The sequence below is a fragment of the Cryptomeria japonica genome, chromosome 4 (genome assembly GCF_030272615.1).
Source record: "Cryptomeria japonica chromosome 4, Sugi_1.0, whole genome shotgun sequence".
NCBI lineage: Eukaryota > Viridiplantae > Streptophyta > Pinopsida > Cupressales > Cupressaceae > Cryptomeria > Cryptomeria japonica.
In genome coordinates this window covers 86,427,769-86,452,431 of record NC_081408.1, presented here as the reverse complement: position 1 = coordinate 86,452,431, position 24,663 = coordinate 86,427,769, and the positions used below count along the sequence as shown (strand labels likewise).

The window sequence follows — 24,663 nt, the reverse complement described above, 5'->3', positions numbered from 1 at the left end:
TTGATTGTGGTCACAATGTTTTCCTTCACAAAAGGATAGATAGCACTGAACCATAATGTTGTCTAAGTCTGTTTGAAAGATTTGATTTGTTGAAGCCCATTGTTGCTTGTCTCTCATCTGAAATTGACTGAATCCATGAAACTGACACTTTATTGCGGAGAAGACAAAACATTATTGTGGATCTGTGATGCAAGTTTTTCTTTATTGTGGATTGTGCACGGATAGACTAAAGAAAGTTGGAAGGAACTGTACTCCTCAGAATGTGTGATGCTCTCAATTCCACACCTATCATGAGACATAGGGTTTGTCTTAGCCATAGATATGAGCTAATTTATTATGGGTGGAAAGGGGTGAAAATGAGCGATTATTATGAATGGCTAACCAATCTTAGGTAGATCAATAACAAGCCATGATGAGAATGGGTAAGTTATTATGGATGGATAGGTTGTGATTGTGTGCAAAGTGAAAGGATGAAAATGAATCCTGAAGGAAGGAGGAGCAATGTCTCTACGCATGGTGCCAGTAACTTGGTTTTCACCATGGTACTTGCCCAGGGCACCACCAAAGTGGTTTTCACTGTTGGACAAATTTATTTCTCTTTACTTTTTTTGATTTTTCAATTTTTTGTGTCACAAGGCGTCTGTTTGCCAGGTTTTCACCAAGTAATGATTTTTTATTTTTATGATTTTTTTGTATTTTTGAATTTTTGTATTTTTTGATAATTTTTTATTTTTTTGTATTTTTGAATTAGGATATTCTGACGAGCTATGTGTAAAACCTACGAAGGTGCATGATGTTGATCGGATCTTCCAAAGTTTCTCCATCTAGTGTCGAAAGCTGATATGTACCTAATTCGCAGACTGTTGTGATGACATAAGGACCAAGCCAATTTGGTTCGAACTTGCCCTTCTTCTCTCTGTCTTGCTGATTTTGGGGATTTTCCTTGAGAACTAAGTCACCTACCTCAAATGTGCAAGGTTTTTACCTTATGATTGTAGCTGCATTGTTCCTTGACTAAATGATGTGTAGCTCCCTTGACTGTCTTCCTTGATAAAGGAATTGAGATAGAATTGCTAGTGTGTGGACTACACAGTCCCATATGCGTGTCACCTAAAGAAGTTTGGGAATCCTTGATAGCAAAGTCCCTTGAGGAAGCTCCATTAAAGGTCCATGATGTATCACCAGAAGGGAAAGGATGTGTAGAACAAGTGGATGAGTGACGAAGGCTTGTGATTGCGAAAAGAAGTGAGAGTATCATGACATGTTGGAGACTTAGGATCAACAAGAATATCTTTTGACTTGAATTTTTAGAACTTTTGCCCCCAGTTACTTTGATATTATGGGAGATCATCTCTTGCTCATTTTCTTTCATAGGATTTTTATCCTTGACATTGATTTTTTCCGAGTCAAATAGCTTTTGATTTTGATTTGGACTGAAGGACTTTTCTTTATTTTTTACTTTTGGATTTTTCTTTTCAAAGCTTGATATTTTATCCTTGGTGAGTAAGGGATTTTGTAATTCTTGTTGATTCAAGTCTAGGAGCAGAATGTAAATGGAATGAGCGGATGAAATGGTAAAGCTATGTAATTTCTGAAGAGGGCTGGCAATATGCTCAATAGATTCTTCGTTGGAACCACTCTTAGGACTATTGATATCAAGAGTTGCTTGCACCACTAAAGGATATTTGCATTCAGACTTAGTAGCCACAACACTCGGTGGTTCACACCCAATTCCTTGTCATTGAAAATTGTTTGTAGATTGAATACCTTAGGAGATAGTGGGAGTTGATCAACATGAAATATATATTCACCACATCCAATGTCCTTAATCTTGAATTTTTCTTTGATCTCTACTTGTTTTGATGTAGAAGCTTTCAAGGATTCTGGATCAACATATGTTAAAGATGGAACATCTTCTCGATTGATTGGGATTGTTATTTCTAATCTAGGGCACAATTTGTTGCAATATATGAATGGGTTTGGATTAGCTTTGACAGTCATTTCAACTCCATTGTGTGGGAACTTGATACATCAATGATATGTAGATGGGACTGCGCTCATCTCATGAATCCATGGATGTCCTAGCAATATGTTGTATGTGAGTTCTAGATCAAGGACTTGACAAACCACATCCTTTGTAATTGGCCCAACTCTGAGAGGTAAGGTGACTATGCCCTTGGATGAACACTCTTCATCATCATATGTCTTGATGGTAATTTTGTTTGTAGCATTCACAACTTTATCAGAATATCCCAATTGTATTATTGTGTTCAAAGTACATATATTGAGACCACCTCCTCCATCTATTAGAACTCGTTTTATTCGATGTTTGTGTAGGAAGGCTTCAATGTGTAAGGGTGCATTATGTAGTTGGCTTACGGAGGCATCGTCAGCTTCAGTGAATGTAAATGTGGAACGGAAAGGTATCCCACCATGGCTTGAAACTGATCCACGTTCAAATCAATGGGGATAGAGGTTTCTCTCAAAGCTTTATCAAGGATGGCTTTATGTGTGGGGGATATGCGTAAAAGATCAAGGATGGAGATAAGCGTGGGTGTCCTCCCTAATTGTTCTACTAGGTTGTACTCAAGTTTGGATGATGAGGAAGTGGTGGTTTTAGCTGGAGCACGTTGCAAAGTGACCTTACCTCGACGAGTTGTGATATTACATTTAGAGGTAGATTCAAAAGAAGGTCCAATGCCTTTTAGGACAACTTTAGGTCTGGGGGTAGAATTTTTAGTCATTTTGTCTTTTATGATAATGGTAGAGACATAATTGTCCATTGAAATGTGACTAATAGTTGAATCATAGTTATAGGATGCTTTGGTATAGTTGGCCTACTCATCTGTGGCTTTGGCTTTTCCCTTGTCATGTTTAGGGAATGGTTCCTTCAACATCTCATCTTCTTGATTGGATGTATGTCCTTCGATCTCAATGTCACCTCTATCAATAAGATCTTTTATGATGTTCTTCAAGCGATGGCAATTTCCTGTTTTATGTCCTTTTCTCTTATGATATTCACAGTACTCATCGTCATTACACCAATTTGGTTTGACCTTTGGCTCATATGGAGGATTGTCTGGAATTGTTATTATCTTGTTTGCCACTAGCTTCTTAAAAGCCGACTCAAGTGGTTCTCCCAATGGGGTGTATTTCCTTCGTTGTTTTGAAGTTGCTTGAGTGTTTACTTGGTTATTTGTAGAACTTGATCTAGAAAGAATGATTTTGGTTCTCATTGTGTTAGGATCAACAATGCCATCATTTACTAAGTTCTTGTTCTTGTTCCAAAATCATGGCTTGTCTTTTCCTTTAAAGTCCTCTTTATTTTCTTTGAATATTTTGATGATACCTTGCTCAATTAAGACCTTCTATGTTGCTAAGCCTTTCTCAACGACGTCCTTGAAAGTGGAAAAACAATATTTCCTCAAGTCATAACCAATTTCTTTGTTGGCATTTTGTGTAAACATCTCTACCATTTGTTTTTGTGGAATTTCACAAGAGCATCTGCTAGCTAAATTCCTCCATCTTTGTAAGAATGATGAAAATGATTCCCCATCTTTTTGCTTGGTATTTCACAAAGTGGTAACTGATATGTTTGTCTCTATGTTATATGAGAAATGTTGTATGAAAGCTTATGCTAGATTGCCCCATGACTTAATTCCAGGTGGAAGTTGGGAGAACCATTTCATATCTTGATCACCTAAGCTTTGTGGGAACAATCTCATCAAGTATGTTTCTTCTGCTGCAACCTCAATGCAAGCTGTGAAAAACTATCTTATATGTTCCTTAGGGTCTCCTTTGCCTCTATACTTATCAAACTTTGGTGTCACAAAATGTGTAGGAAAAAGAGGCATTGGAATGCTCCTATCAAATGGGTAAGGACATATATCTCTCATTGTGTAAGTTGGCTTTGGTGTATTTATGTCCTCCATTTTCTCTTGTAAGTCCTTTATTTCTTGTTCCAAGTTGTTCTTTGGTGGAGACCAACTTCTTGGACCATATCACATGCCTAAGCCACCAGGTGGAGGAGGAGGATATTGCATATATGGATGATATTGATCATAAACATGCTCATATGGAGGAGGTCTATAATGATACTACGTATAGGAACCACCTGGTATAGAGTCATAATGAGGAATGGAATATCTGCTTTGTCCATGCATATCATATTCTATAGGCATGTCATGCGTTTGTTCTTATGTAGTGCCCCCAAATTTAAAATGGGTTTTCCTAGTGTCCAAATTTTGAGCATGCCTTTGGATACCTAATTTCTTTTGAGGTTGGTCTTTAGCATTGGTATGTGATTGAGTGTATTTATTTGCATAAGACTTCCATAAAGGTCTGTGTAGATGAAGTTGTTCATGAGATGCTCTTTCATGAGTATCATAAGCTTGACCATGTGTATTTGGGACCTCAGGTTTTTGAAACAAGGATGATGGTGACTCAAGCATGAGACATCGTCTTCTACTGCCTCCACTATTAGGTCTCCTTTGATCCATGTTGAGTTGAGTTTCTTGCATAGGTCGATTTTCCACTATCTAAGACATGTCAAAATCATGAGGTATCTTAGCTCCACTTTGTGCCATCACTTGTAGGAAATATTGTCTCTCTCTTTTCATGATCTCTTCAACCAATCTATTGAAATGGGGATCCATGATAGAGTCTTCCACTTCTGCTGAATGTACTAAAATATTGTCTGCATTGTGATTTTGTGTATCATTGTTGTTTGCATTATCCATGTTCTCAATATTTTGAGTGTTTCTATAGATGTCCACGTCAGGTAATGTGGCATAATCAAAATTGAAAAAGATATTATTGTCATACTCAAAGCCACTCATGTTACTAGACTCTTGAGCCTCTTTAGCTTCTCTCCTAGATTTTTTGGAACGGGTTTCAACCATGAACTAGTTCTTGACCAAGATGTGCGAGACTACCTGAAAATGGAAAGAGTATGGAAGACCAAGAGTTGGATGGAATGTAAATGAATCTAAGGTGTACGTGCAATGTCCAAAGTGTAAGACCAAGTATGTATGTAGTAGAGTAGGTGTGTCTTCCAAAGAGATGATAGATTCTCTTGATGAGGTAAGTTGACCTTGACTCTAAGTAAGACCAAATGAGACCCAAAGGTGATAGACCTTGATGAGGGACCACTTAGCAAAATGTTGTTGTATGTTTTGTGTTGACAAAGCAAGATGAGGACAAGCAAGTGACCTTTTGACTCAAGTTTAGACAAATGTGAATGTAATGCAAGGTGTAAAGCAATGATGAACTTTGTGAGACCCAAAAATAGGTTGAATGCTAGATGAAAATATGGAGGAATAACTTAGGAAGTTCAAGAATTCTGAAACTAATTGCTCTTGTTTGTTAGATTGTAAATTTTTCCAATACTAAACAAAGACGTACATGTATACTTCACAGATGCAGTTTCTAAAATATGAGTGCAATTTTTCCAATTTGTGAAGTTGTTGTTGTGACCAAATTTGAATTTTTGACCATTTTTTCATGACAAGAGGACAATTTTAGGTGTCTACAGTATGATTTATGAGTAGTGAGGTTCTATCGCAAGGATTTTGATCTAAGAGGCTGTGATCTAACTCTCTTAAATTAGTTACTTCAAATTGGACCTCTCAAGGATTAAATCATTATATTTTCTAAAAAATATACGATTTCAGCATAAATCAGGATGTACCAGAAAGTGTAACCTAGTATTGTGGGATCACCCTTTAAAGTCTTTCATCATTTCCTCCACATGATGAGGAATCATATATGCATCATGAATAAGAATAGACATTAATTCCATCGTGGTACAATAGAACAATGTGATCTCAAACACAAATATAAAAAAATAAATCCAAGTTCAAACTACCATTGTAGTCTTCAAAAGTATTTTTGAGACCTTTTGAAAATAGATAAAATCACTTATACTCGGATTGGACCCCATGCTAGAAAACATATAGCATCCATAGCGAAATCATAATAACTAATTATTAAAGTGATTAATTTATCATAAAAGAAAATATTTTTAGTTTCTTAGGGTAGTTCAACTTGAAATATAGAGAGGTGGTATCATTAGGGCACAAAAAAATGAATAAAATAGGACTATCATAAGTCTCTTAGGACTATCTTGGGTCTTCTAGGATTGTCATAAGATTCTTAGGATTGTCATGCTTCTCTTAATACTAGAATACATCTCTTAGGACTATCATGGGTATTTTAGTATTGTCATAAGTGTCTTAGGACTATCATGCATCTATAATGAATGTCCTAGGTATATTAAGAGTATGATAAGTTTCTTAGGACTTTCATTGGTCTTTTAGGACTATCATAAGTTTCATAGGACTATCATAGGTTATTTTCTATGCAGTTTATTAATCAATTAAAGATAGATTAATTAAACATTGATGCCAAGGGTGTGCTAAGTAGGTTAAATTAAAGATAGATTAATCACTATCTATATATGGATTAATCTCAAGATGCACATAAAGAAGGGTTCATAGATGTAAACGTAAATTTATGAAATACATGCATGGATGAAGTGACTAGCTGACATAAGTGATCCATCTCTATCTCATATATACAATTGACCATAATTGTATTACAATCGTTATTAAATGATTGAGTGGGTAAAATATCATGATGATCGTATAGAGGTGAATTACCTTCCCAAAAGTATGAACAATATCAAGTACATGTGTGAAACCTCATCATTTATAAAAGTGTCTAAAGTATTTTCAAACTCATTCCAAATGGTTTTTGGATAGACTAAGGGGCAATTAATGTCATCACTAATGGTTTAAGAATCAATCACAAACTATTACCATGTTGAAGTGGGGATCCATGAGATCATTTATTTTCAATACCAAATAACGTCCACAAAGACAAGAGAGAGGCAACAACAAAAGATGTTATTCTACCAAATCAAGAATACAATATGAAGATGCATGTAAGATTCAATGTTAGAGGTACCTTCCTTATATAGGCAAGTTAGGGGCGTAAAATTAGAAAATATCATGACAATGGTCTTAATCCTATGACATGAGACAATTAACAAAAACAACAAGATATTCTAAGGATGACATGGAACCCTTAAAGAAAATAACTAACATAGCTTATGATGATATAGAAAGAGAATATGAAGGTATCATTGTCCAATAAGAAAATAATTCAAAGCAAAGTGCTAAAAATGAAAAGCGTACTATTTTAAAATTTCAAATAAGCTAGATGGACTTGATAGAATTTTATTGTTTTAGGTTCAAGTGGAAAGGCATGGGCAAAATATGAATATGATCACTTCATGTACATACTTACACTATAGTTTGTTGTTTGAAATTATGATTTTTTTTTTGTAATGAACAAGAGTGAATCAAGTGGGTTTAGTAGAAGAGTGAGGACATTGGAAAATAAAAATGAACGAAAAATAAATCAATCCCATCGTAAATGAACTTTTCCTCTAACTTCATGAGGATCTATCATTTAGTAATATAAAATCTTAATGTTTCCTTAGAAAAAAATTTATAAACAAGGGTTAAAGAAAAATTGCTTGTTAGAAGTACCCTATTAGAAAAAATACTTCTTTCCTATACACCTCTTGATTTTGTTAAATGTATCACTCATTATAATATATGAGCTCTAAAATATAATATCGCTCTTATAGAACATGCTATATCAACATTTAAAATAACCTCAAACTCCATAATACAATCTCACTCATATAGAACATGCTATATCAACAATTCAAATCTCCTTTCCTATAAACCTCTTGAGTTTGCTCAATATACCATTTATTGTAATGTACAAGCTCTAGAACATGCTATATCAACAATTCAAATCTCCTTTCCTATAAACCTCTTGATTTTTTCCAATATATCATTCATTGTAACATATAAGCTCTCACACAAAATTAAGCTCTTGCTCATGGATCTAAGTTTTGAATTATTTCCTACTTGGTCTACCCTCTTCATTCTTGCTCGATCTCTTGTTGTTCTTGTATGAGTAGGGGGTTTCCTATTGTGGTTGTTCATTGTGTTATTGTGGTTGTTCATTGTGTTATTGTGGGTGTCCTTGCTCTTGTGCTTGATGAATAATGATGAGCAACAGATACCCCAACTGGTACTGAGAGGGGGGGGGTGAATCAGTACAGGCAAAAACTTTCTCCGCAACTTATCTAGTTAAAGCAATACCAATTGGTTGTCATCATCACTGAACTTTAACCACGACAATACCGGTTAAACATGGTAAGACATCAAACACCATAAACTGATAAGTCTGAACACTTCAAATACGATCAATACTTGATATCAACTTCACCCATAAACATATGCATGTGGTATACTAGTAATACCATAACTTAATAATTCTGCATGCATAATCATTCAACCAAATAATACATAATCATCACGTGAAAAATCTGCACATAACACACAGATTTTTCACGTGGAAACCCAAATGGGAAAAACCACGGTGGGGATGAATACTCACAAGCTTGTTTTTGAACTCTTTTGAAGCTTGCCTTGTTAAGAGCCTAGTCCGATTAAAGACTATACAATAAGGTTCTGTTAGGAATCAATCCTATTAGAGATCACCCGGTTAAGGGATGGCTATATACCATGTTAAAGGTTGAAACCCTGTTAAAGGTTACCTCGCTAGAGGATTTGAAGAACTCAATGATCTTGAGTCACCTAGTTAAAGGTTTTACAATAAGCCTGTTAAAGCTACCCGGTAAAGGGATTTTCCAACTATTGAAATGATTAGAAGACAACATGTAAAACTTCTAATATGATAACAACACTACATGCCAAGGCAGATCCTTTTCATTTCCTCTACTCTGCAATCACACTCTACAATTTTCCTCTTACTGGTCTGGCAAGTATCTCATCACTCGAATACACACATAACATTTGCCAACAACTTTACAATAACAAACATCATCGACCTTATATACATTAGTTAGGTCGGTAGCATAAACCCTAAACCCTAAGCATCTTAGGTTTACAACACAAGCGGTCCAATCCTGACCGTCTACACACATTGCATAGAGTATTACGATTTCAAACAGATCACAAGACAATCTGCATTGTTCATTCTTCACCGCACATGGGAATCAGTAAGCCATCACGCTCTCTTCTCTTACAGCCAAGAAGAATGATCATTCTCGAGGTGGACTTCAAACGCAATCGATCTTCTCATGCAAGATCCTCAAGGAAATCCTTCACACTCACAAGGCTGACGTGGCACCTCGTTCTCACTCATATCTCTTAGCTAACTCATCACAGAGTATCACCGATTGCATCGCACAAGCTGGATTGCCAAATCGATAACCCTAGAGCTGAGACTGCCAACCGGTAGTCACACTTAGTGAAACCTTGACACCAGTTCACTGCATCTCCTCATACCTCTTCATACCGGTTCACTTGAACCTATTGACATCAATGCCAACATATATTATCATCATATCAACATGTCGGTTCATCATATGCCAATAATATCCAACAATGATATCCACAACCTTTGGTGCAACTTTGTTCTAATACTTTGGAGTTCTGATGGTCTCCATGCGTTGGATCCTCCTTGTTGTACTTCTCTAGTTGTTGCTAAGGGTGTTGTCTCTAGTGGTATGCTTCCTATCCTGACTATTAGTGTAGGTTTTGGGTTTGATGGAGCTGCTTCTGTGGGACTCCATAGTTTGGGTGCTAAGGGGTCTACTACTATTGTGGCATCTAGTCCTCTAGTTCCTAATAAGGTTGCTATGAGTTTTGCTCAAATTGCTTGCTCTTCTAGTACTCCTCCTCCCCAGATTGCTTCTTGTCCTCTTCCTTATGCCAAGTCCTGCTCCCCCCCCTTGTGGTGTTCATAGGATGTTGTAGAAATGAAGAGTTCTACTTGAGAGGCACCCTAGTTTGTAGATTTTTTGGTCTTTGGTCTTTGGCCTTCTCTACCCCTTGGGGTGGGGAAGATTGAGCTTTTCCCTTGTGCTAAAGGCTTCTTCATTTCTTCCTTGGAAGAGAGAAACTTGTCTTTGGATAGAGTTTGGCCTTGGGGCATAAGTATCCTCTTTCTGTTAAGCCTTGGTCTTCTTCATTCAACCTCCTTTCTAAACCTTTGAATGTGTGTCCTATCTGGGCCCGACTTCCAAATCTTCCTCTCCAATTTTTGGAGATGACTTACTTTGAAGCCATAGGTAATTTTATTGATCGGTTCTTGAAGGTTGATGAGCCTATTGCTAATATGGGGCACTCTACCTATGCTCGCTTTTTGGTCCAGATAATAATATTTCTTTGCCCCTTCATGGTGAGGTGGTTTTGTTGGTGGGGGACCGGTCGTGTTCTCAACCTATGGATTATGAGGGCATTCCTTTCCATTGTCACAGTTGCTTTGCTACTAGAAATTTGGTTGATCAATTGATAGTTGAGCATTTGACCCCTTCTGTGGATGCCTCTTCCTAGGATTCTGAGGAGTGCCCTATGGAGGAACTTGTTGTCCCTTCTACGATTCCTTTGGAGTAAATGTTGCTCCTTTCTTCTATTTGTTCTATTTGTTGTTGCTCCTTTCTTCTATTTGTTCTCTTCATGTTGCTCCTTCGGCTACCGCTTCTCCATGTTGCTCCTTTCTTCTATTTGTTGTTGCTCCTTTCTTCTATTTGTTCTCTTCATGTTGCTCCTTCGGCTACCGCTTCTCCATGTTGCTCCTTTCTTCTATTTGTTGTTGCTCCTTTCTTCTATTTATTCTCTTCATGTTGCTCCTTCGACTACCGCTCCTCCTTTCATTGTAACTGGCCATCACTCCTATAGAACATACTTTATCAACAATTAAAATCTTCTTTACATCAGACAATTTAAATCACTAATTAAACTTCAAGAAATCATTACCAATTTTCTGCATTACATCGTGAACGATCTATTATTAAAATCCACTTTTGATTATACTAGCTTACTAAGAAGGATATATATATTATTCGAAAACTCCAATTTTACTTTGCCAAATTTTCATGCTTCATCGTTAAATATGGTATTCCCCATTATATTTATTAGATGTAGAACATTGCGATTAAAGTTAGTCAACACAATACTCTGTGTAAATAGAGAAGCACCAAAATTTTCGTTGGGGTGAGAGAGGCTCGAACTCTCGACCTCAGGATTCCTCAATATCAGCTATGAGACCTACGCGCTAGCCAACTGCGCCACCACCCCATGTGGTTATTATTTGGCAATAAGTTTGTTGAAGTTTTGTTAAAAACTCTAGAAATAACATTTAAACCACTTCTTATAATCTTGAAACATGCAGAATACAGAAATCAGCGCACAAGGAAGTGGAATCTGCAAAGAAAGCCTCAGCCAATACCAATTTTGTGTGAGAGCCAGGTTTCGATTCTGGGACGTCTGGGCTATGAGCAATAGTCGTTTCATTAATGGCGTTTGTACGGTTAGGATAATTGCCTTCCAAGCAATAGACCCGGGTTCGACTCCCGGCAAACACACTATCTGTATTTTTGTTCTTCCGTCTGTTTAATAAAACTTTTGCAGATTGGACGACGAAAACCCTATTTAGTTACCGCGAATTCAACTGGAGTAGCTCAGATCTTACGTACTGTGTGCTCCCTGTAATTGGTTTTCGGAGAGTTCGAAAACCCCATTCAGTTGCCGGGAATTCAACCGGAGTAGCTCAGATCTTACGTACTGTGTGCTCCCTGTAATTGGTTTTCCGAGAGTCGAGATCCGAAATTTCTTTTCTTGTTGCAACTTCCATTTATACATGACTTCAAACATTTCACTTATTCCTATATAATTTTTCATTTTTATGGGAATTGTCTCACGCCGTTAATTTGCATTATAATGCTGGGAAATTTTGATTAGGCATGCCAGAATCAGTATTTTTTTTCCTGTGTTTAATTTTCCCTTCTGCCGGTAAGATAAAAGAATAACTTTGAGATCAAGCCGTCCTGTTTCATCTTGCTCTGGTCAAAGACTGGATGGAAGGGGACTCTGAGAATTGAGTCTTGAGATAAGTCACTGGATGTTTCAGTTAATTTTATTTTTAAGAATCTGTCCACCACCGCATCAAGTTACTTCTCATTTTATGCGTAGAGTTTGAATCAGTTGTAGGGATCACTCATTTTTCTATGAGTAGGGTTTCATAAATATTTCTTCAAACTCTGCCCATTTTTTCTAATCTGCATTGTTGGCAAGACGACACAATTTATGCAGAACCATGAGGTAATTCACTTGCTATGATTTGGATGAATTTTATTTTGTAAAATCTATAAAAAGGGTTTGGATTCGACAAATGGTTTTGAGGCAGAGGCTGTCACAGAGGTTGAACTACGGACAGAAGTTGTATGATTGGCAGGAAGGGAATAGCTACAAGAGTCGGACTGGTATGCACTGTCTACTTGTGCCAACGTTCTAAGCTTACTATGCTCAACCCTTTCTTCATCATATATGATGTCAAACATAATGTTTAGTTCAGAATCGTCTTGAGGCAATTTTTTTTTATCTTCGGAACCTTACAATGGTCTTGAAGCATTTTTTATTCGGTAGCATACAATGCTCTTGAGGCATTTTTTTCCCCTCACAAGACAGGTTGGTTTTATTTTCTGTCCTTCAACTTGATTTATGTTCACCTTTACCAGTATACTCCCAGCTTGCGCCAAATTAAGAGCTCTGAAAGAGAGGGTATGGACATCCAGGAAAGCATAATGGAAAGGGTGTTTTCTGTGAGATGTTGTGGTTGTTGATGCCCTAGTAGATTTGTACGCAAAATGTGGAAGCATAGACTAGGCACCTGAATTGTTTGACAAAATGCCTCATATAAAATTGAACTCATGGACTGCAATGGTTGCTGGCTATGCACAAAACGGCGTTCTTGGGGAGGCTTAAAATCTTTTCGAAGAAATGCCTCAAGGAAATGTTGTGTCTTGGATTGCAATGATTACAGGGATATACACAAAGTGGTTTTCTTGACGAGGCTTTATGGCTTTTCAATGAAATGACTGAAAGCAACATGAGCTTATGGAATGCAATGATATCAAATATGCGCATGAGGTTATGGCTATCCATCAGAGCATAATTTAATGTGGACTTAAGTCAGATGTATTAGTTATAAATGCCCTGATAGACATGCATATGAAATGTGGACGCATACACAAGGGACGCACACTCTATTTGAAAAAAAAGCCTGAAAGAGATATTGTCTCATGGAATGCAATGATTAGTAGGATACACAGAAAACGGCTATGTTCAAAATGCCTTAGAAAATTTTCAACAAATACAATTGGCAGGTGTAAGACCAGTCACCCCAACTTTTCTAGCATCCTTCCACCCTACCCAGAAATGGATGCTTTAAAGCTAGGTATGGATATCCATAAAACCATAATCCAATGTGCACTTTCGTCAGATGTCATCCTTGCAAATGCCCTGGCAGACATGAATGCAAAATGTGGAAGCATATAAAAGCTGCTTGAACTGTTCAAAAAAATGCCTCAAAAAGATGCGGTCTCATGGAATGCGATGATTTCAGGATATGGACAAAATGGAATCTTTTGAAATGCCTTAGAATTCTGTAAAAAATGCAATTGGCAGGTGTAAAGCCAGGCTCTTCAGCTTTTGTCACTATGCACTGTGCCAAAATGTAGTTGCAGAGGAAACCTAAAATTAAGAAAACAAATGATCTATACAAAATAAATGTAGCACACTACAAAGAATTTCCTTTATGATTGTGACTATATTGATATCTATGTATATAAAGACACACAAGAGGCTAAGTGAAAATGTGAACTATACATAGCAAATGAATGGAGTATATTTTATCCATTTGAGTAGGGGTTGTCTGCTATTAATTCCCCAAGCAGAAGAATTACCATCTAATAGTATACTCAACTCTTATATCACATTAAAACAATTAAAATAATTAATATCGATATTTCTATTTTATTTTCTGTTGAGAAAACTCATAAAACATTGATTGTAGCAAAAACTTAATGTCGGATTTCCTTGTCTGTTCTAAGCTTCCCATTAGCCTTGAGGAGCTCCAAGTGCTTTACAAATTGAGTCATATACTCATCTTGAGTTCCTTCATCCTTCAATATTTTGTTCTTGAACATTTGACCAATTTCCCTTGCCTTTGCCCTAATCTCTTTCCCTTCATCCTCTGTAATCATCCTCACAGCTTTACAAATTTCCTCCCTTTGAAAAACCCCATCCTTTCCTCGCCCAACTTCAACACCCGCCTTCAATTCCTCTACAACCAACCTTGCATTATGACATTGATCAAACTGCATAGGTGAAGCTATAAAAGACAAACCATTGCTCATTCCTTCCATTACAGAATTCCACCCACAGTGAGTCATAAAACCCACAATACTAGGATGAACTAGTATCTCCCTCTGTGGAACCCATCCTCTAACAACCACACCCCTTTCCCCAACCCTCTCTACAAAGCCTTCTGGAACCCAAAATGAATCACTATCGAGGGCCCACAAGAAGGGCTGCCAGCTGGCTTCCAATCCCAATGCCACCTCAGCAATCTCTTCCCTGCTTAAAAAGCACTGGCTCCCAAACGACACATAGACTACAGAGCTCGGCGACTGTTTGTCCAGCCACGTCATCACATCCGAGTCAGCATTTCTTTCTGACACGTGCGGTGACAAGAGAGGACCAAGCGGAACAACTGGTTTCCCAGTCACCTTCCCAAAATACTCAACATACTTGCCCTCCAGCTCAGCGCACGTTTTGACAGCCACGATGTCACAGGCGTCTAAGCCACGTAAGCAGCGCTCAGGGTAACTGATAGCACCTGGTTCTGGGGCACTGTGGACAAATAAAGCCCCCGCCGCTTCATACAGCCTCAATGTGACCGACCGCGAAGGATAGTCTCTTGGCTCTTCCACCAGATCCTCCGCCGTAAGTCCGTTCTTGTACTGCCGCCAAACAGGATGCATTCCCCAGCTGATAAAAGTGGCACCAAATGTAGAGAAAGCGATAGAAGCTGCGCCAAATTTGGCGGCGGCTCTCCCCGCCCACCACTGCATGAAGTCAAAGATCACGCAGTCCGGACAAATATCCGCTAAAAGCTTTTCGAATGGGGCTTCTAATCCATCCAGGGCTCTGTCAAACAGATGGGTCAAATGCTTTGGCAGATTTGAGGTGCTCTCTATCTCTGGTGGAAGTCCCGCTACTTTTGGCAGGGGTATCTGCAACAGTTGAATGCTTGGGATCTGGCGGCTTGCAAACAGAGGCTTGATCTTTGCTATATTTAGCGGCGTTGAAAAGAAGGAAACTTTAGTGCCTTGCTGTGCAAGCCTGATGGAGAGCTCTGCGTAAGCGGAGATGTGACCGTGGGCTAACCACGGGAACATTAGGACGTGCAGTTGTTCATCGCGATTATTTTGATAACCCTCCTCCATTGCCGAGCCACACAGGAAAATGTAATATCCAGACTGAATAGCTAAAATAGGATATATGCACAAATTAATAAAAGAAAACCTGAACTTCCAGTCAGCGGTACACTGCTATTTCAGTGTTAGTTATTGGGTTCTTTCATTCAAACCTGAACTTCCGGTCAGCGCCACGTGAAGCTAGCGGTACTCTGCTATTTCAGTGTGTGTTCTTTCATTCGCTTTCATTGTGACCTTAAAATTGTTTTCTTCTTTTTCATTAATAGGTTTCAAATTTGAAGAATAGGGGTTTGTCTATTATTTGAGTTTAAAAATTTAGAGTTACCACATCAAACAAAATTGTCTTTTTCATTTTTCATTAATAAGTTTCAAATTTGAAGAATAGGGGTTTTGTCTATTATTTGGGTTTAAAAATCTAAAGTTACCACATCATACCAAGACTATGTCATTTGGGTCACTTTCTCAACTTTTTTAATTACTTCACTTATTTGGATACTAGTGCGTTGTGCTCCCGTCTACATGACATAATCATATGGGGTTGTGTGTTACTTTTAAAGATGAGTTTTCAAAACAAATTATAAGTTCCTTCTTGGTATGGTTTACTTTTTAGGTGGCTAAATAGATGGTTCTGTGTGTGTGACGAATTCTTGTCATAATATTTAGAAAAAATGAGTTTTTAATGGAAAGAAATATTTTTTAGGCATACAAATATAAATAAAGTATTTATGAGCAACACACTTAGGGTATTGTAAATATTTAGGAGTTTGGTTTTTATTTTCATATTTTAATTTTATGGATGTAAAGTTTCATACATGAGTATGTTTCGACTTTTACTATTAATTTGTATCATTGATTTAATAAATGGAGATCTTTACACACGTAGTATACACCCCTTTACTCATAAGTTGGAAGTTTTGGCCCCAAAAAATTTTAACGATGAAATAAGACACCAACACACAAATTTAGACATGACTACACAACTTTGGACAAAACTATGAGATTAGTAATGGGACCTCATCAACTTAGACATGACTACACACATTAGTGTCCCTAACAATACTATACTAGACCACAACATCTTAAAATCCAAACCTGACAACTGAAAACCCCCTCTTGTCTCCTCTATTGCCATTCTCTTCTGCTTCAACCATTGAACCAAACATGATCTCTCTCCCATTGATCTTTCTTTGTGCTTTTATCTAAGATAAACAATTTCACCATCCTCTATTGCTATTATTTTCTGCTTCAACCATGAAACTTAAACTTTTTATATTATATTTAGGTGAATGCAACCTTTTGACATAACTCTTTGGCTAACCTATTCTCCTCTAATATGATTCAAACTTTTAACACATAACCAAAGAAACACAACTTCATCTTCCTTTGTCATCTTCTTTCTTATACTTCATGTCTAAAACAAGTGCATTGCTCTTGCATTCTCATTCTTTAGTTCATCTCCTCAAACATATACAAGCTCCTATACACAATAACCTCTTCTTGCATGTCCTCTTATTAGGGTCCACATTAGAAGTTGTTTCTTAATTTTCTTCATATTCAAACCTCTTCACACATCCAAACTCCTAAAGCTTTCATCCTTTCTTTCCACTAATATTATGTTACAATTTACCACACTTTGTGATTCACGAGCTATGAGCCACCTTCACCTTACCAATCCAATATTTTTTTCTTCTTGCATTTCCCATTAGGCTCTACCATTTCCTTTATTTCCTTTCATGATAAAACAAAATGCTACCTACTTCTATTTTTAACTCTTTTGCATTCACCTTTAAATCCTTGAGCATATGACTTGCTTCTTTGGCTTCAACAAATCCTCTTCCCATTCCTACTCTTATGGATGATTTAATTTATTACCAGGCTATGTCTATCTCTTTTCTTAGCATCTACCCTTATGTTTTTATTAATCTTAATTTGTCTTTTATTCCCACTTCTACTAAGGCTAGACTTCCTCGCTTATACCATGCCACCCTTTTCAAAACGTCACCTTCTCCTTTGTTTTCTTCTTCCTTCAATGTTCAACATAATATTTTGTTTGAGAATGAAATAAATGCATTGTGTTTCTTATTCGCTATTAAAAATCTTATTTTATAGTATAAAAAATTCTAACTTACATGCAAACAATTTTTTCTTGTATGTATGAATTCCTATAATGAGAATGATATTTTCATTAAATTTCCAAGTACATTGCATGATTATGCACTCAAGAATGGTTTATGTTGCATAACAAAAATTGTAATTCTTTTTTATTTATGATGTGAACTTATAGATTATTTTATGACATCATCTCATAATTCTATTTACTATATATTTATATATAAATTAAGCAATTCTTCTTGTCTCTCTTCTAGTCGCATGACACAAACTTTGGTCATTAATCTTAAGTCTTTCCATCATTATCCCATTCCTTTCATTCACATATTTTCCTTGAATATTTTTTATTAGGGGGTAATAAGGGCTTTTCACCTTTACCCATTTCTTAAGGTGATTCTCTTCCTCCCATTCATTGTACATAAATCTATCGATTCTATAGAGTAAAAAATATCACCCTTAGTGGCAATTGCAACATGTGGCGCCTCCCCCATGCTGCTTGGAGGACAGGTTCGCCAACTTGTCCTTTTGTCCATCGAAGAAGTTCATGTCAGCTTCCCCAGAAGCGTTACCAACTTTGCTGATCTGACAGATTCACGGACACAGACGCAGTGTGGAGATGTCTGCGCGACGCTCTACTATCCCGCCAATCTGTCAGTCAACAGGTGGTCATTGGGACATTACAACCCACGCCAAGAAGGAATTGTAACACCTCTCTGTGTGACCACCGACATTCAAACTCGTCCCTTAGCCTATATCCTGGGTTTTGAGACATTTCCAGGGGATCTTTGGGTAGATTGGAGACTTGTTCTTGGAAATTGGAGCTCTTGGAGACACCACCACCATTGTTGCAGCATCGTCGAGCTACCAATTTTACCAAGCATACCAATACTTGCCAAGCATTAAGGGATTGATCTAACTCTATCTTGCATTTCCAATATCTCATTTATTTTCCAATTACCAAATAGCATAGCATTGTCTTTGTATTTGTCTTTGCATTCATTTTTAGAGGCTTCTTCATTATCTTCCTTTCCCATGGCTTTTTGGGTTGTCTATGGAGGTGGAAACACCAAAACGGGGGTTTGACTTAGGCAGACTCTGACACACAACCGATAATGTTTTCCTTCTTGCTTGTGTGTAGATTGCATTAGAGAAGATTCATCTGGTTGGAGGCTTCATAGCGTGGACCTATTGTTTGTCTATTCTCTTCCCTTTTCTCCTTCCATTTTATCTTGGTTATTTTGTATATCGCATTTACTAGTTTAGCTCCATTACTTTATGTGTTTTATTGCATTACAATCACACTTGGAACTTTTTGTACAAACTCTGTACCTTGTCTGTATAGGACGATAGTGCGTCGCACTAGCATCCTAGACTTGTGCGCTCATCCTTTGGACACAGGTTTGACAGAGTCATCTGAGAGCCTCAAATTATGGTTAACTATTTAACTCTATTACTTTTATCCCCTGGCCTAGCCTTGAGCCAATTTGTAGATGTATTGGAAGGACCGTTGGCTCTCCGAGGACTCATCACTCCCGAGGTGTCAACTTCCCTCTGTTACAGATTCACACCCTATGAGAGTCCAAGCTACTTGTGTACACTCTCATGCTAAAATATCTTAAGATACATGATTGTAAGGTCACAATAGCATCAAGGCTACCTAATATTTCATAACTAATGTTTCTCCTTTCAACAACCTACCATATCTTTATAGGGTTTATGTGATTATATAGGGGTCAAATGGTTAAATATGGTTTTCCAACCAAATAACATCATGCACTTGCTACCTTATCATACCTAACTCGTATCTCATCAATATACATGTGACCTATCTGTAACAATGTTTGATGGCATATCTTGAGAATGTAGAAATCTTATGTGTTCATACTTCAAACACTATAATATGAGAGCTCCTATGCAATCCTCGAGCAAAGTCGTGCAACAATAGAAAGAAATGAAGAAAAAGGGAAGGGGAAGCCTTGGTTCTCGTCAATGGTGATGCAAGATAAGAAACAACCATCACTATGCTAGAGAGCTTGCCAAAATCGCTATCAATTGACGACTTTTCATTGGCATCGATCCACTACATGTAGTTGTAGGTTTACCATTGCCTCATGACCCTTCCTAGAGTAAACCTACAAGGATCTCGAATAGGTGATCAACCATCTCTCGTTGGTGATTGGCAAGCATACGGTAACCTGCCTTGGCCTCGAGATGGCCTATGAGGCCTTTGTTGATGCCATTGCTAGTGCCAAGGAGGCAGTGCATTATGATCTGGCTTTTTGAAAAACTATTGATTCTATGAGCCTTGAATGTAGGGCTATCAAAAAAATTACTCCTAGCATTATATAGTGGACTATCACTGCGAATGACACTCTTCCACTACCTTGTCATCATTATCCAATTTTATTGATTGTTTGTAATAGCATTTTTTACTTGTCTTTATACAAAATCAGCACCTTTGTTTTGCTATTTTAAAATAAAAATATAATAACTAATATGTGTGAATTGAAATAAAATTTGATTTGTTAAAAGCACTAAAAATATCTTGGCGGAATGACTTTTTAACAGTGGACCGTAACCTTGAAATTTTTTCTCCACCAATTTTTAACCCTATGAAAAATTGTAACGAAGTACATAGTCCATAAATTTGGATCTTAATCTGGTCTAAGAAACGTTTTGAATTGCAGTAATAGAAGTATAAGTATAGAGTCAATCCGTTGTAGTCTAGTTGGTTAGGATACTCGGCTCTCACCCGAGAGACCCGGGTTCGAGTCCCGGCAACGGAAAATTCTTTTGCTGTGTTTAGTCTGAATGTGAGAAAAGAAATTCCTAAACTATATTCATTCAACACACTAACGGAAAAACCTTTCACTGTGTTTAGAAGTTTCAAATTGCGTTTGCCGGGAGTCGAACCCGGGTCTATTGCTTGGAAGGCAATTATCCTAACCGTTGGACTACAAACGCATTTTTGGCTACATCTTATAAGATATTACAAGTCAATCGATGGATCAGAAGATAACTATCCTAGCCGTTGGAGCCTAAGCGCACACGGAATCCTTGCTTGACGGCATATTATTTTTGTTTGTCCTATGTAATGGGAATATGCATTTGAGTTAACTTAATTCTTCTGTTGATGTTTGACATTTTATTCATATTCCAAGATTTTTGCATCAATAGAAGTGTCTGGGTGGTGTAGTTGGTTATCACGTTAGTCTCACACACTAAAGGTCCCCAGTTCGAACCTGGGCTCAGACAAGTTGATTAGTTTTTAGTTTTAAACTATTACTGCAGTGCTCTTTTCAATCAAACATTTTTAGTTGTATTGCAAATTTTTTTCAACGCATCAGAGTGGCGCAGCGGAAGCGTGGTGGGCCCATAACCCACAGGTCCCAGGATCGAAACCTGGCTCTGATATAAAACATTGTATCATAAGCTAAGAATAGCATCAGTACAGAAGTAAATTCCAGTTCAATTTCTATTGTAGAGTAGATATGTTTTTTGCCGTTTGATTTAGGGAGTGGATATCTTTATCAGCACCTCACAATCATAAGGGGTGGTGGCGCAGTTGGCTAGCGCGTAGGTCTCATAGCTGATATTGAGTAATCCTGAGGTCGAGAGTTCGAGAGTTCGAGCCTCTCTCACCCCATTTTAAGCTGAGTTACTGCTGCCATTCATTTTGGTTAATTGCTACTACCTTATATCAGTTGTTGCACTTTCCATAAAACAAGTTTCGGGTAGTGTTTTACATTTAAATTAATTAAGTGTGTAATAACAAGGACTACATTGCCTTGTAGTTCTGGAAACTGGATTCTCCTTCAGCATACTGTGAGGAACTTTTATGCAAAATGTAAAAGTTTTTGAAATAGATTCTCCTTCCACATACTGTTTGGAACATTTATGCAAAATGTAAAAGCATACGCAAAGCTTCAACTATTTATATACATGCTTTTATTTAGTTCAAATTACAAAGTGAAATGGCAAGATTCTGGCATGTTTTAACACCTGCACTAAACCGAGTTGAACAAAAAACAAGAGTAGCTCTGTCCATGTCACACCTTTCCGGAACAGTTTTGTTTTTGAAATGCTGAGATATTAATTCAAAAGTGCATGTAATCACTTGTTTTAGTAGAAAGTAAACTGTCAGAATACATTAAAATAAATCCATTGACATTCACAATTAATTTAATTTCATATTTTTATTTTGTAATTGAAAGGAGTGAGAGGGTTGTCTGGGAAATCTTTTGTGAGAACTCCATTGATGTTGTTATAATGTGCTTGCAGAAGGGCAATGGTGAGCATGACAAAGCTTACATTGTTGATTGATGGGCACGAGTCCAATGCCATCCCCACTGTGAACAATAGATTGCGATATACTGTCTGGGACTTTTGCAGGGAATTAGGCAGAATTTTAGGTCCTGATGGAGTTGCTTAAGTTAGTGGCAAATGCAATATCATTTGGAGATGGGATCTGAGGCATATCAATCATGTTGCAGGAAAAAGATGAATTGGGTGCATTGATAATGCAAGATTGTAGTGGCGGTTCTGTTGTCTACAGGAACAGGGGCATCCATGAAGGGGCGAGAGGCCATGAAATACCTGCCAGGGTTTTTGTTTCCATGGAGCAAAACGTTTGTGTTTTGTCCCGGAGCAATCACCACAGATTTGGTCTCAAATGGTTTGGTGCACACTGCATCCACGTCAACCACTTTGAGGCGATGACTTGGCACATCGAAGAAGAGTTCATCATTCAGTGCAGCATTCATTATACTCAGCAGGCATGCCTTGCCCTGCTCAACTGGAAGAACAAAAGTATCTGCAATATAGGGGAGATTGCAATCTTTTGTTATAAGATTTTATCATTCATAACACACGCTATTTAGTAAGAACCTTAGGATTTACAATTCTTTTATACTACCGAATATAGTCAATATTGTTTGTATGGTAAGTCTGAGAACAAATCTCATTAGGGAAGTTTGAGTAGCACATTCTAAACTTCCATCTGTTTAGGTGGTTCATTTGAAGTGACATTAGTAGCACTAGCATTCACACATTAGTATGACTCATCTGAAATCCCAGTAATAAATGGGTTATGCGAGTCATACGGAAAATTAAGTAGCACATTCTAGGTGGTTCATTTGGAGTCAAACTAGTAGAACTAGATCTGAAATCATAGTAATAAATGAGCTATAATAGTACGACTCGCATGAGCCATAGATAAATAAATCAAAGCTCAACCCGAAACAGAGAAGTCTAATGAAAAAACGTCTAATGAAAAAACTTTCCTTGAGACTCGTTGGTTGCTTTAACTTTGATAGGACATGTGAAGGTGCCTAGTGGACCTGGTTTTCCATTAATGTTGTATTAGACACATTGGGTGCTCCTCCAGATTTCAGTGCTGCATTTATAACAGCTTCCACGTTTTCATTCCACTACTCAAATAACTCAGTACTAGTGTTATATGCCATGACTTAATCATGCAATCATATCAAATATAATTCAATCCTTTCACTGACCTAGAATCAATGTGATTTCCTTATGGGATATTGGAAATGGATAAGGCACATTTAGTTTGGGTAAAACAACAAGAGCTCCATATACTGTTGCTCTCAACCATAGAATATGAGCATGAGCATGCCAGAAGAGTGTCCCTCGTTGGCCAGTGATAGTGAAGTTGTAAGTATAAGACTGCCCTGTTTGAATTGGGCATTGAGTGATATAAGCAGGCCCATCAGCCCATCCTGTACGCAGCTGTCTTATAACCTGCCTGCAATGACAATTTCGACCATAATTCAAACCCATTGCAAAGTTTCTATAATTCTAAATCAATAATAGTAATACCAGATCATACCAGTGGATGGAGAGATTTTATTTGACACGATTGGTGAGTTTGATGAGCAATGTATCATCCTCCCTAGCATAATTAGTTGGCCCTGGGAACTGCCTATTCACTGTGACAATAGGCTTGGTATGACGCAATCTGCTACTGCACCTTCAAATTCGAAGCCATTCATATAAAGATCAAGGGTGAGTATCTAAGATATAATCCTTGTTTGGTTTAGTTTAGGATGGATTCGATTTTAGATAAAAATTATTTTAGAAGGTTATGTATTTGTACAAGTAAATCTAAATATTGTGTCTTTAACAACATATTTTAAGGTTTGATTTGCTTAAGTGGCTCATCTAAAATCATACTAATAGATAAACTCTATTGGAAAAACTTGTGTGATTTCAGATGAACCACCAGACACAAATCAAAATTTAAAGTACGCTATTTAAACTTGCCCCATATAAACTATACAATGTGAATAATCTGATCCACAAGATTAAAAATCAACGTACAGCACTTACAAAATTGAATCTGTACCGGATAGATTCACATTGTAACAACCTCAAAGCCAAAAGTTCTATAAAACAAATATAACTCAACAAAACTTACATCAAATTTGCGATGCCTGGTTTTTCCCTCTACCATCCAGACTGAAATAGAAAGAACCATAAGAAAGACTATCGTTGTTGGCAGCAATGAGATCACTGCTTTCCCCATTGTTTCTCAAGCTTCTCTTTCTTTTCTTTCTCTGTTACTCTCTCTACTCATTAACTTTATCTCCTTGGCCTTTATACACAGCATAAAGTCAGCCACAGACGTAAATCTTACTAAAATATCAGACAAGAGTTTGTTGGGTAACACTAAGAAACAAAATGAAAACGTCAGAAGCAAATATAACTGTTGGTGCGACCTCAAATTGCTATGTTCGAAATTAAACTTGCCTAACTTTAAAATCATTAATTCCAACATTATAATTTTAACATAATCTCTGAATTAATGTAATAACAAATATATATATGAATGGAAATAAAATTTGATTTACTGATCCGATTTATGAAAACCAGATTACAATACCTGGTGTGATACCTGCGGTATTGTAGATTTCAACACAAAAATTGACAACAAGAAGATTGCAAACCAAAAACTGTCTCCATTCTATTCAAAATTGGAGTTTATTCAATTTGTTCCTTAGTAAGCCACTTGCCTTGATGAGAATGCTGACCGGCTCGAACCACCCAATACAAAGGGATTTTCTGATTTCTCAAAGTCTTTAAAATGGCTTCAGTAACATGGTCACACTGGACTGGAGCAGTAGTAGAGGGGTTTAACTCTGCAGCTT

At 37.3% G+C, this 24,663-nt stretch overlaps 1 protein-coding gene, 6 non-coding genes and 1 pseudogene across 7 annotated transcripts; 4 read left to right on the top strand and 4 right to left on the bottom strand.

The window, feature by feature from the left end:
- Positions 1-11,098: 11,098 nt before the first annotated feature.
- On the bottom strand, positions 11,099-11,186 carry TRNAM-CAU (transfer RNA methionine (anticodon CAU)). The gene is given in 2 exon segments: positions 11,099-11,134; positions 11,149-11,186. It is a non-coding gene; the product is annotated as a tRNA-Met (tRNA).
- Positions 11,187-13,969: 2,783 nt separating this feature from the next.
- Positions 13,970-15,397, bottom strand: LOC131070171 (cyanidin-3-O-glucoside 2-O-glucuronosyltransferase). The gene has a single exon (XM_058005710.2). The coding sequence runs from the start codon at positions 15,395-15,397 to the stop codon at positions 13,970-13,972; it is 1,428 nt and encodes a 475-aa protein (XP_057861693.2).
- A 4,813-nt stretch (positions 15,398-20,210) lies between these two features.
- On the top strand, positions 20,211-20,283 carry TRNAE-CUC (transfer RNA glutamic acid (anticodon CUC)). Its single transcript has one exon. It is a non-coding gene; the product is annotated as a tRNA-Glu (tRNA).
- A 106-nt stretch (positions 20,284-20,389) lies between these two features.
- TRNAG-UCC (transfer RNA glycine (anticodon UCC)) lies at positions 20,390-20,461 on the bottom strand. The gene has a single exon. It is a non-coding gene; the product is annotated as a tRNA-Gly (tRNA).
- Positions 20,462-20,678: 217 nt separating this feature from the next.
- On the top strand, positions 20,679-20,752 carry TRNAV-CAC (transfer RNA valine (anticodon CAC)). Its single transcript has one exon. It is a non-coding gene; the product is annotated as a tRNA-Val (tRNA).
- An 87-nt stretch (positions 20,753-20,839) lies between these two features.
- TRNAM-CAU (transfer RNA methionine (anticodon CAU)) lies at positions 20,840-20,911 on the top strand. The gene has a single exon. It is a non-coding gene; the product is annotated as a tRNA-Met (tRNA).
- A 136-nt stretch (positions 20,912-21,047) lies between these two features.
- Positions 21,048-21,143, top strand: TRNAM-CAU (transfer RNA methionine (anticodon CAU)). Its single transcript is given in 2 exon segments — positions 21,048-21,085; positions 21,100-21,143. It is a non-coding gene; the product is annotated as a tRNA-Met (tRNA).
- A 542-nt stretch (positions 21,144-21,685) lies between these two features.
- LOC131070173 (laccase-4-like) lies at positions 21,686-24,041 on the bottom strand (annotated as a pseudogene).
- Between the last annotated feature and the right edge of the window lie 622 nt (positions 24,042-24,663).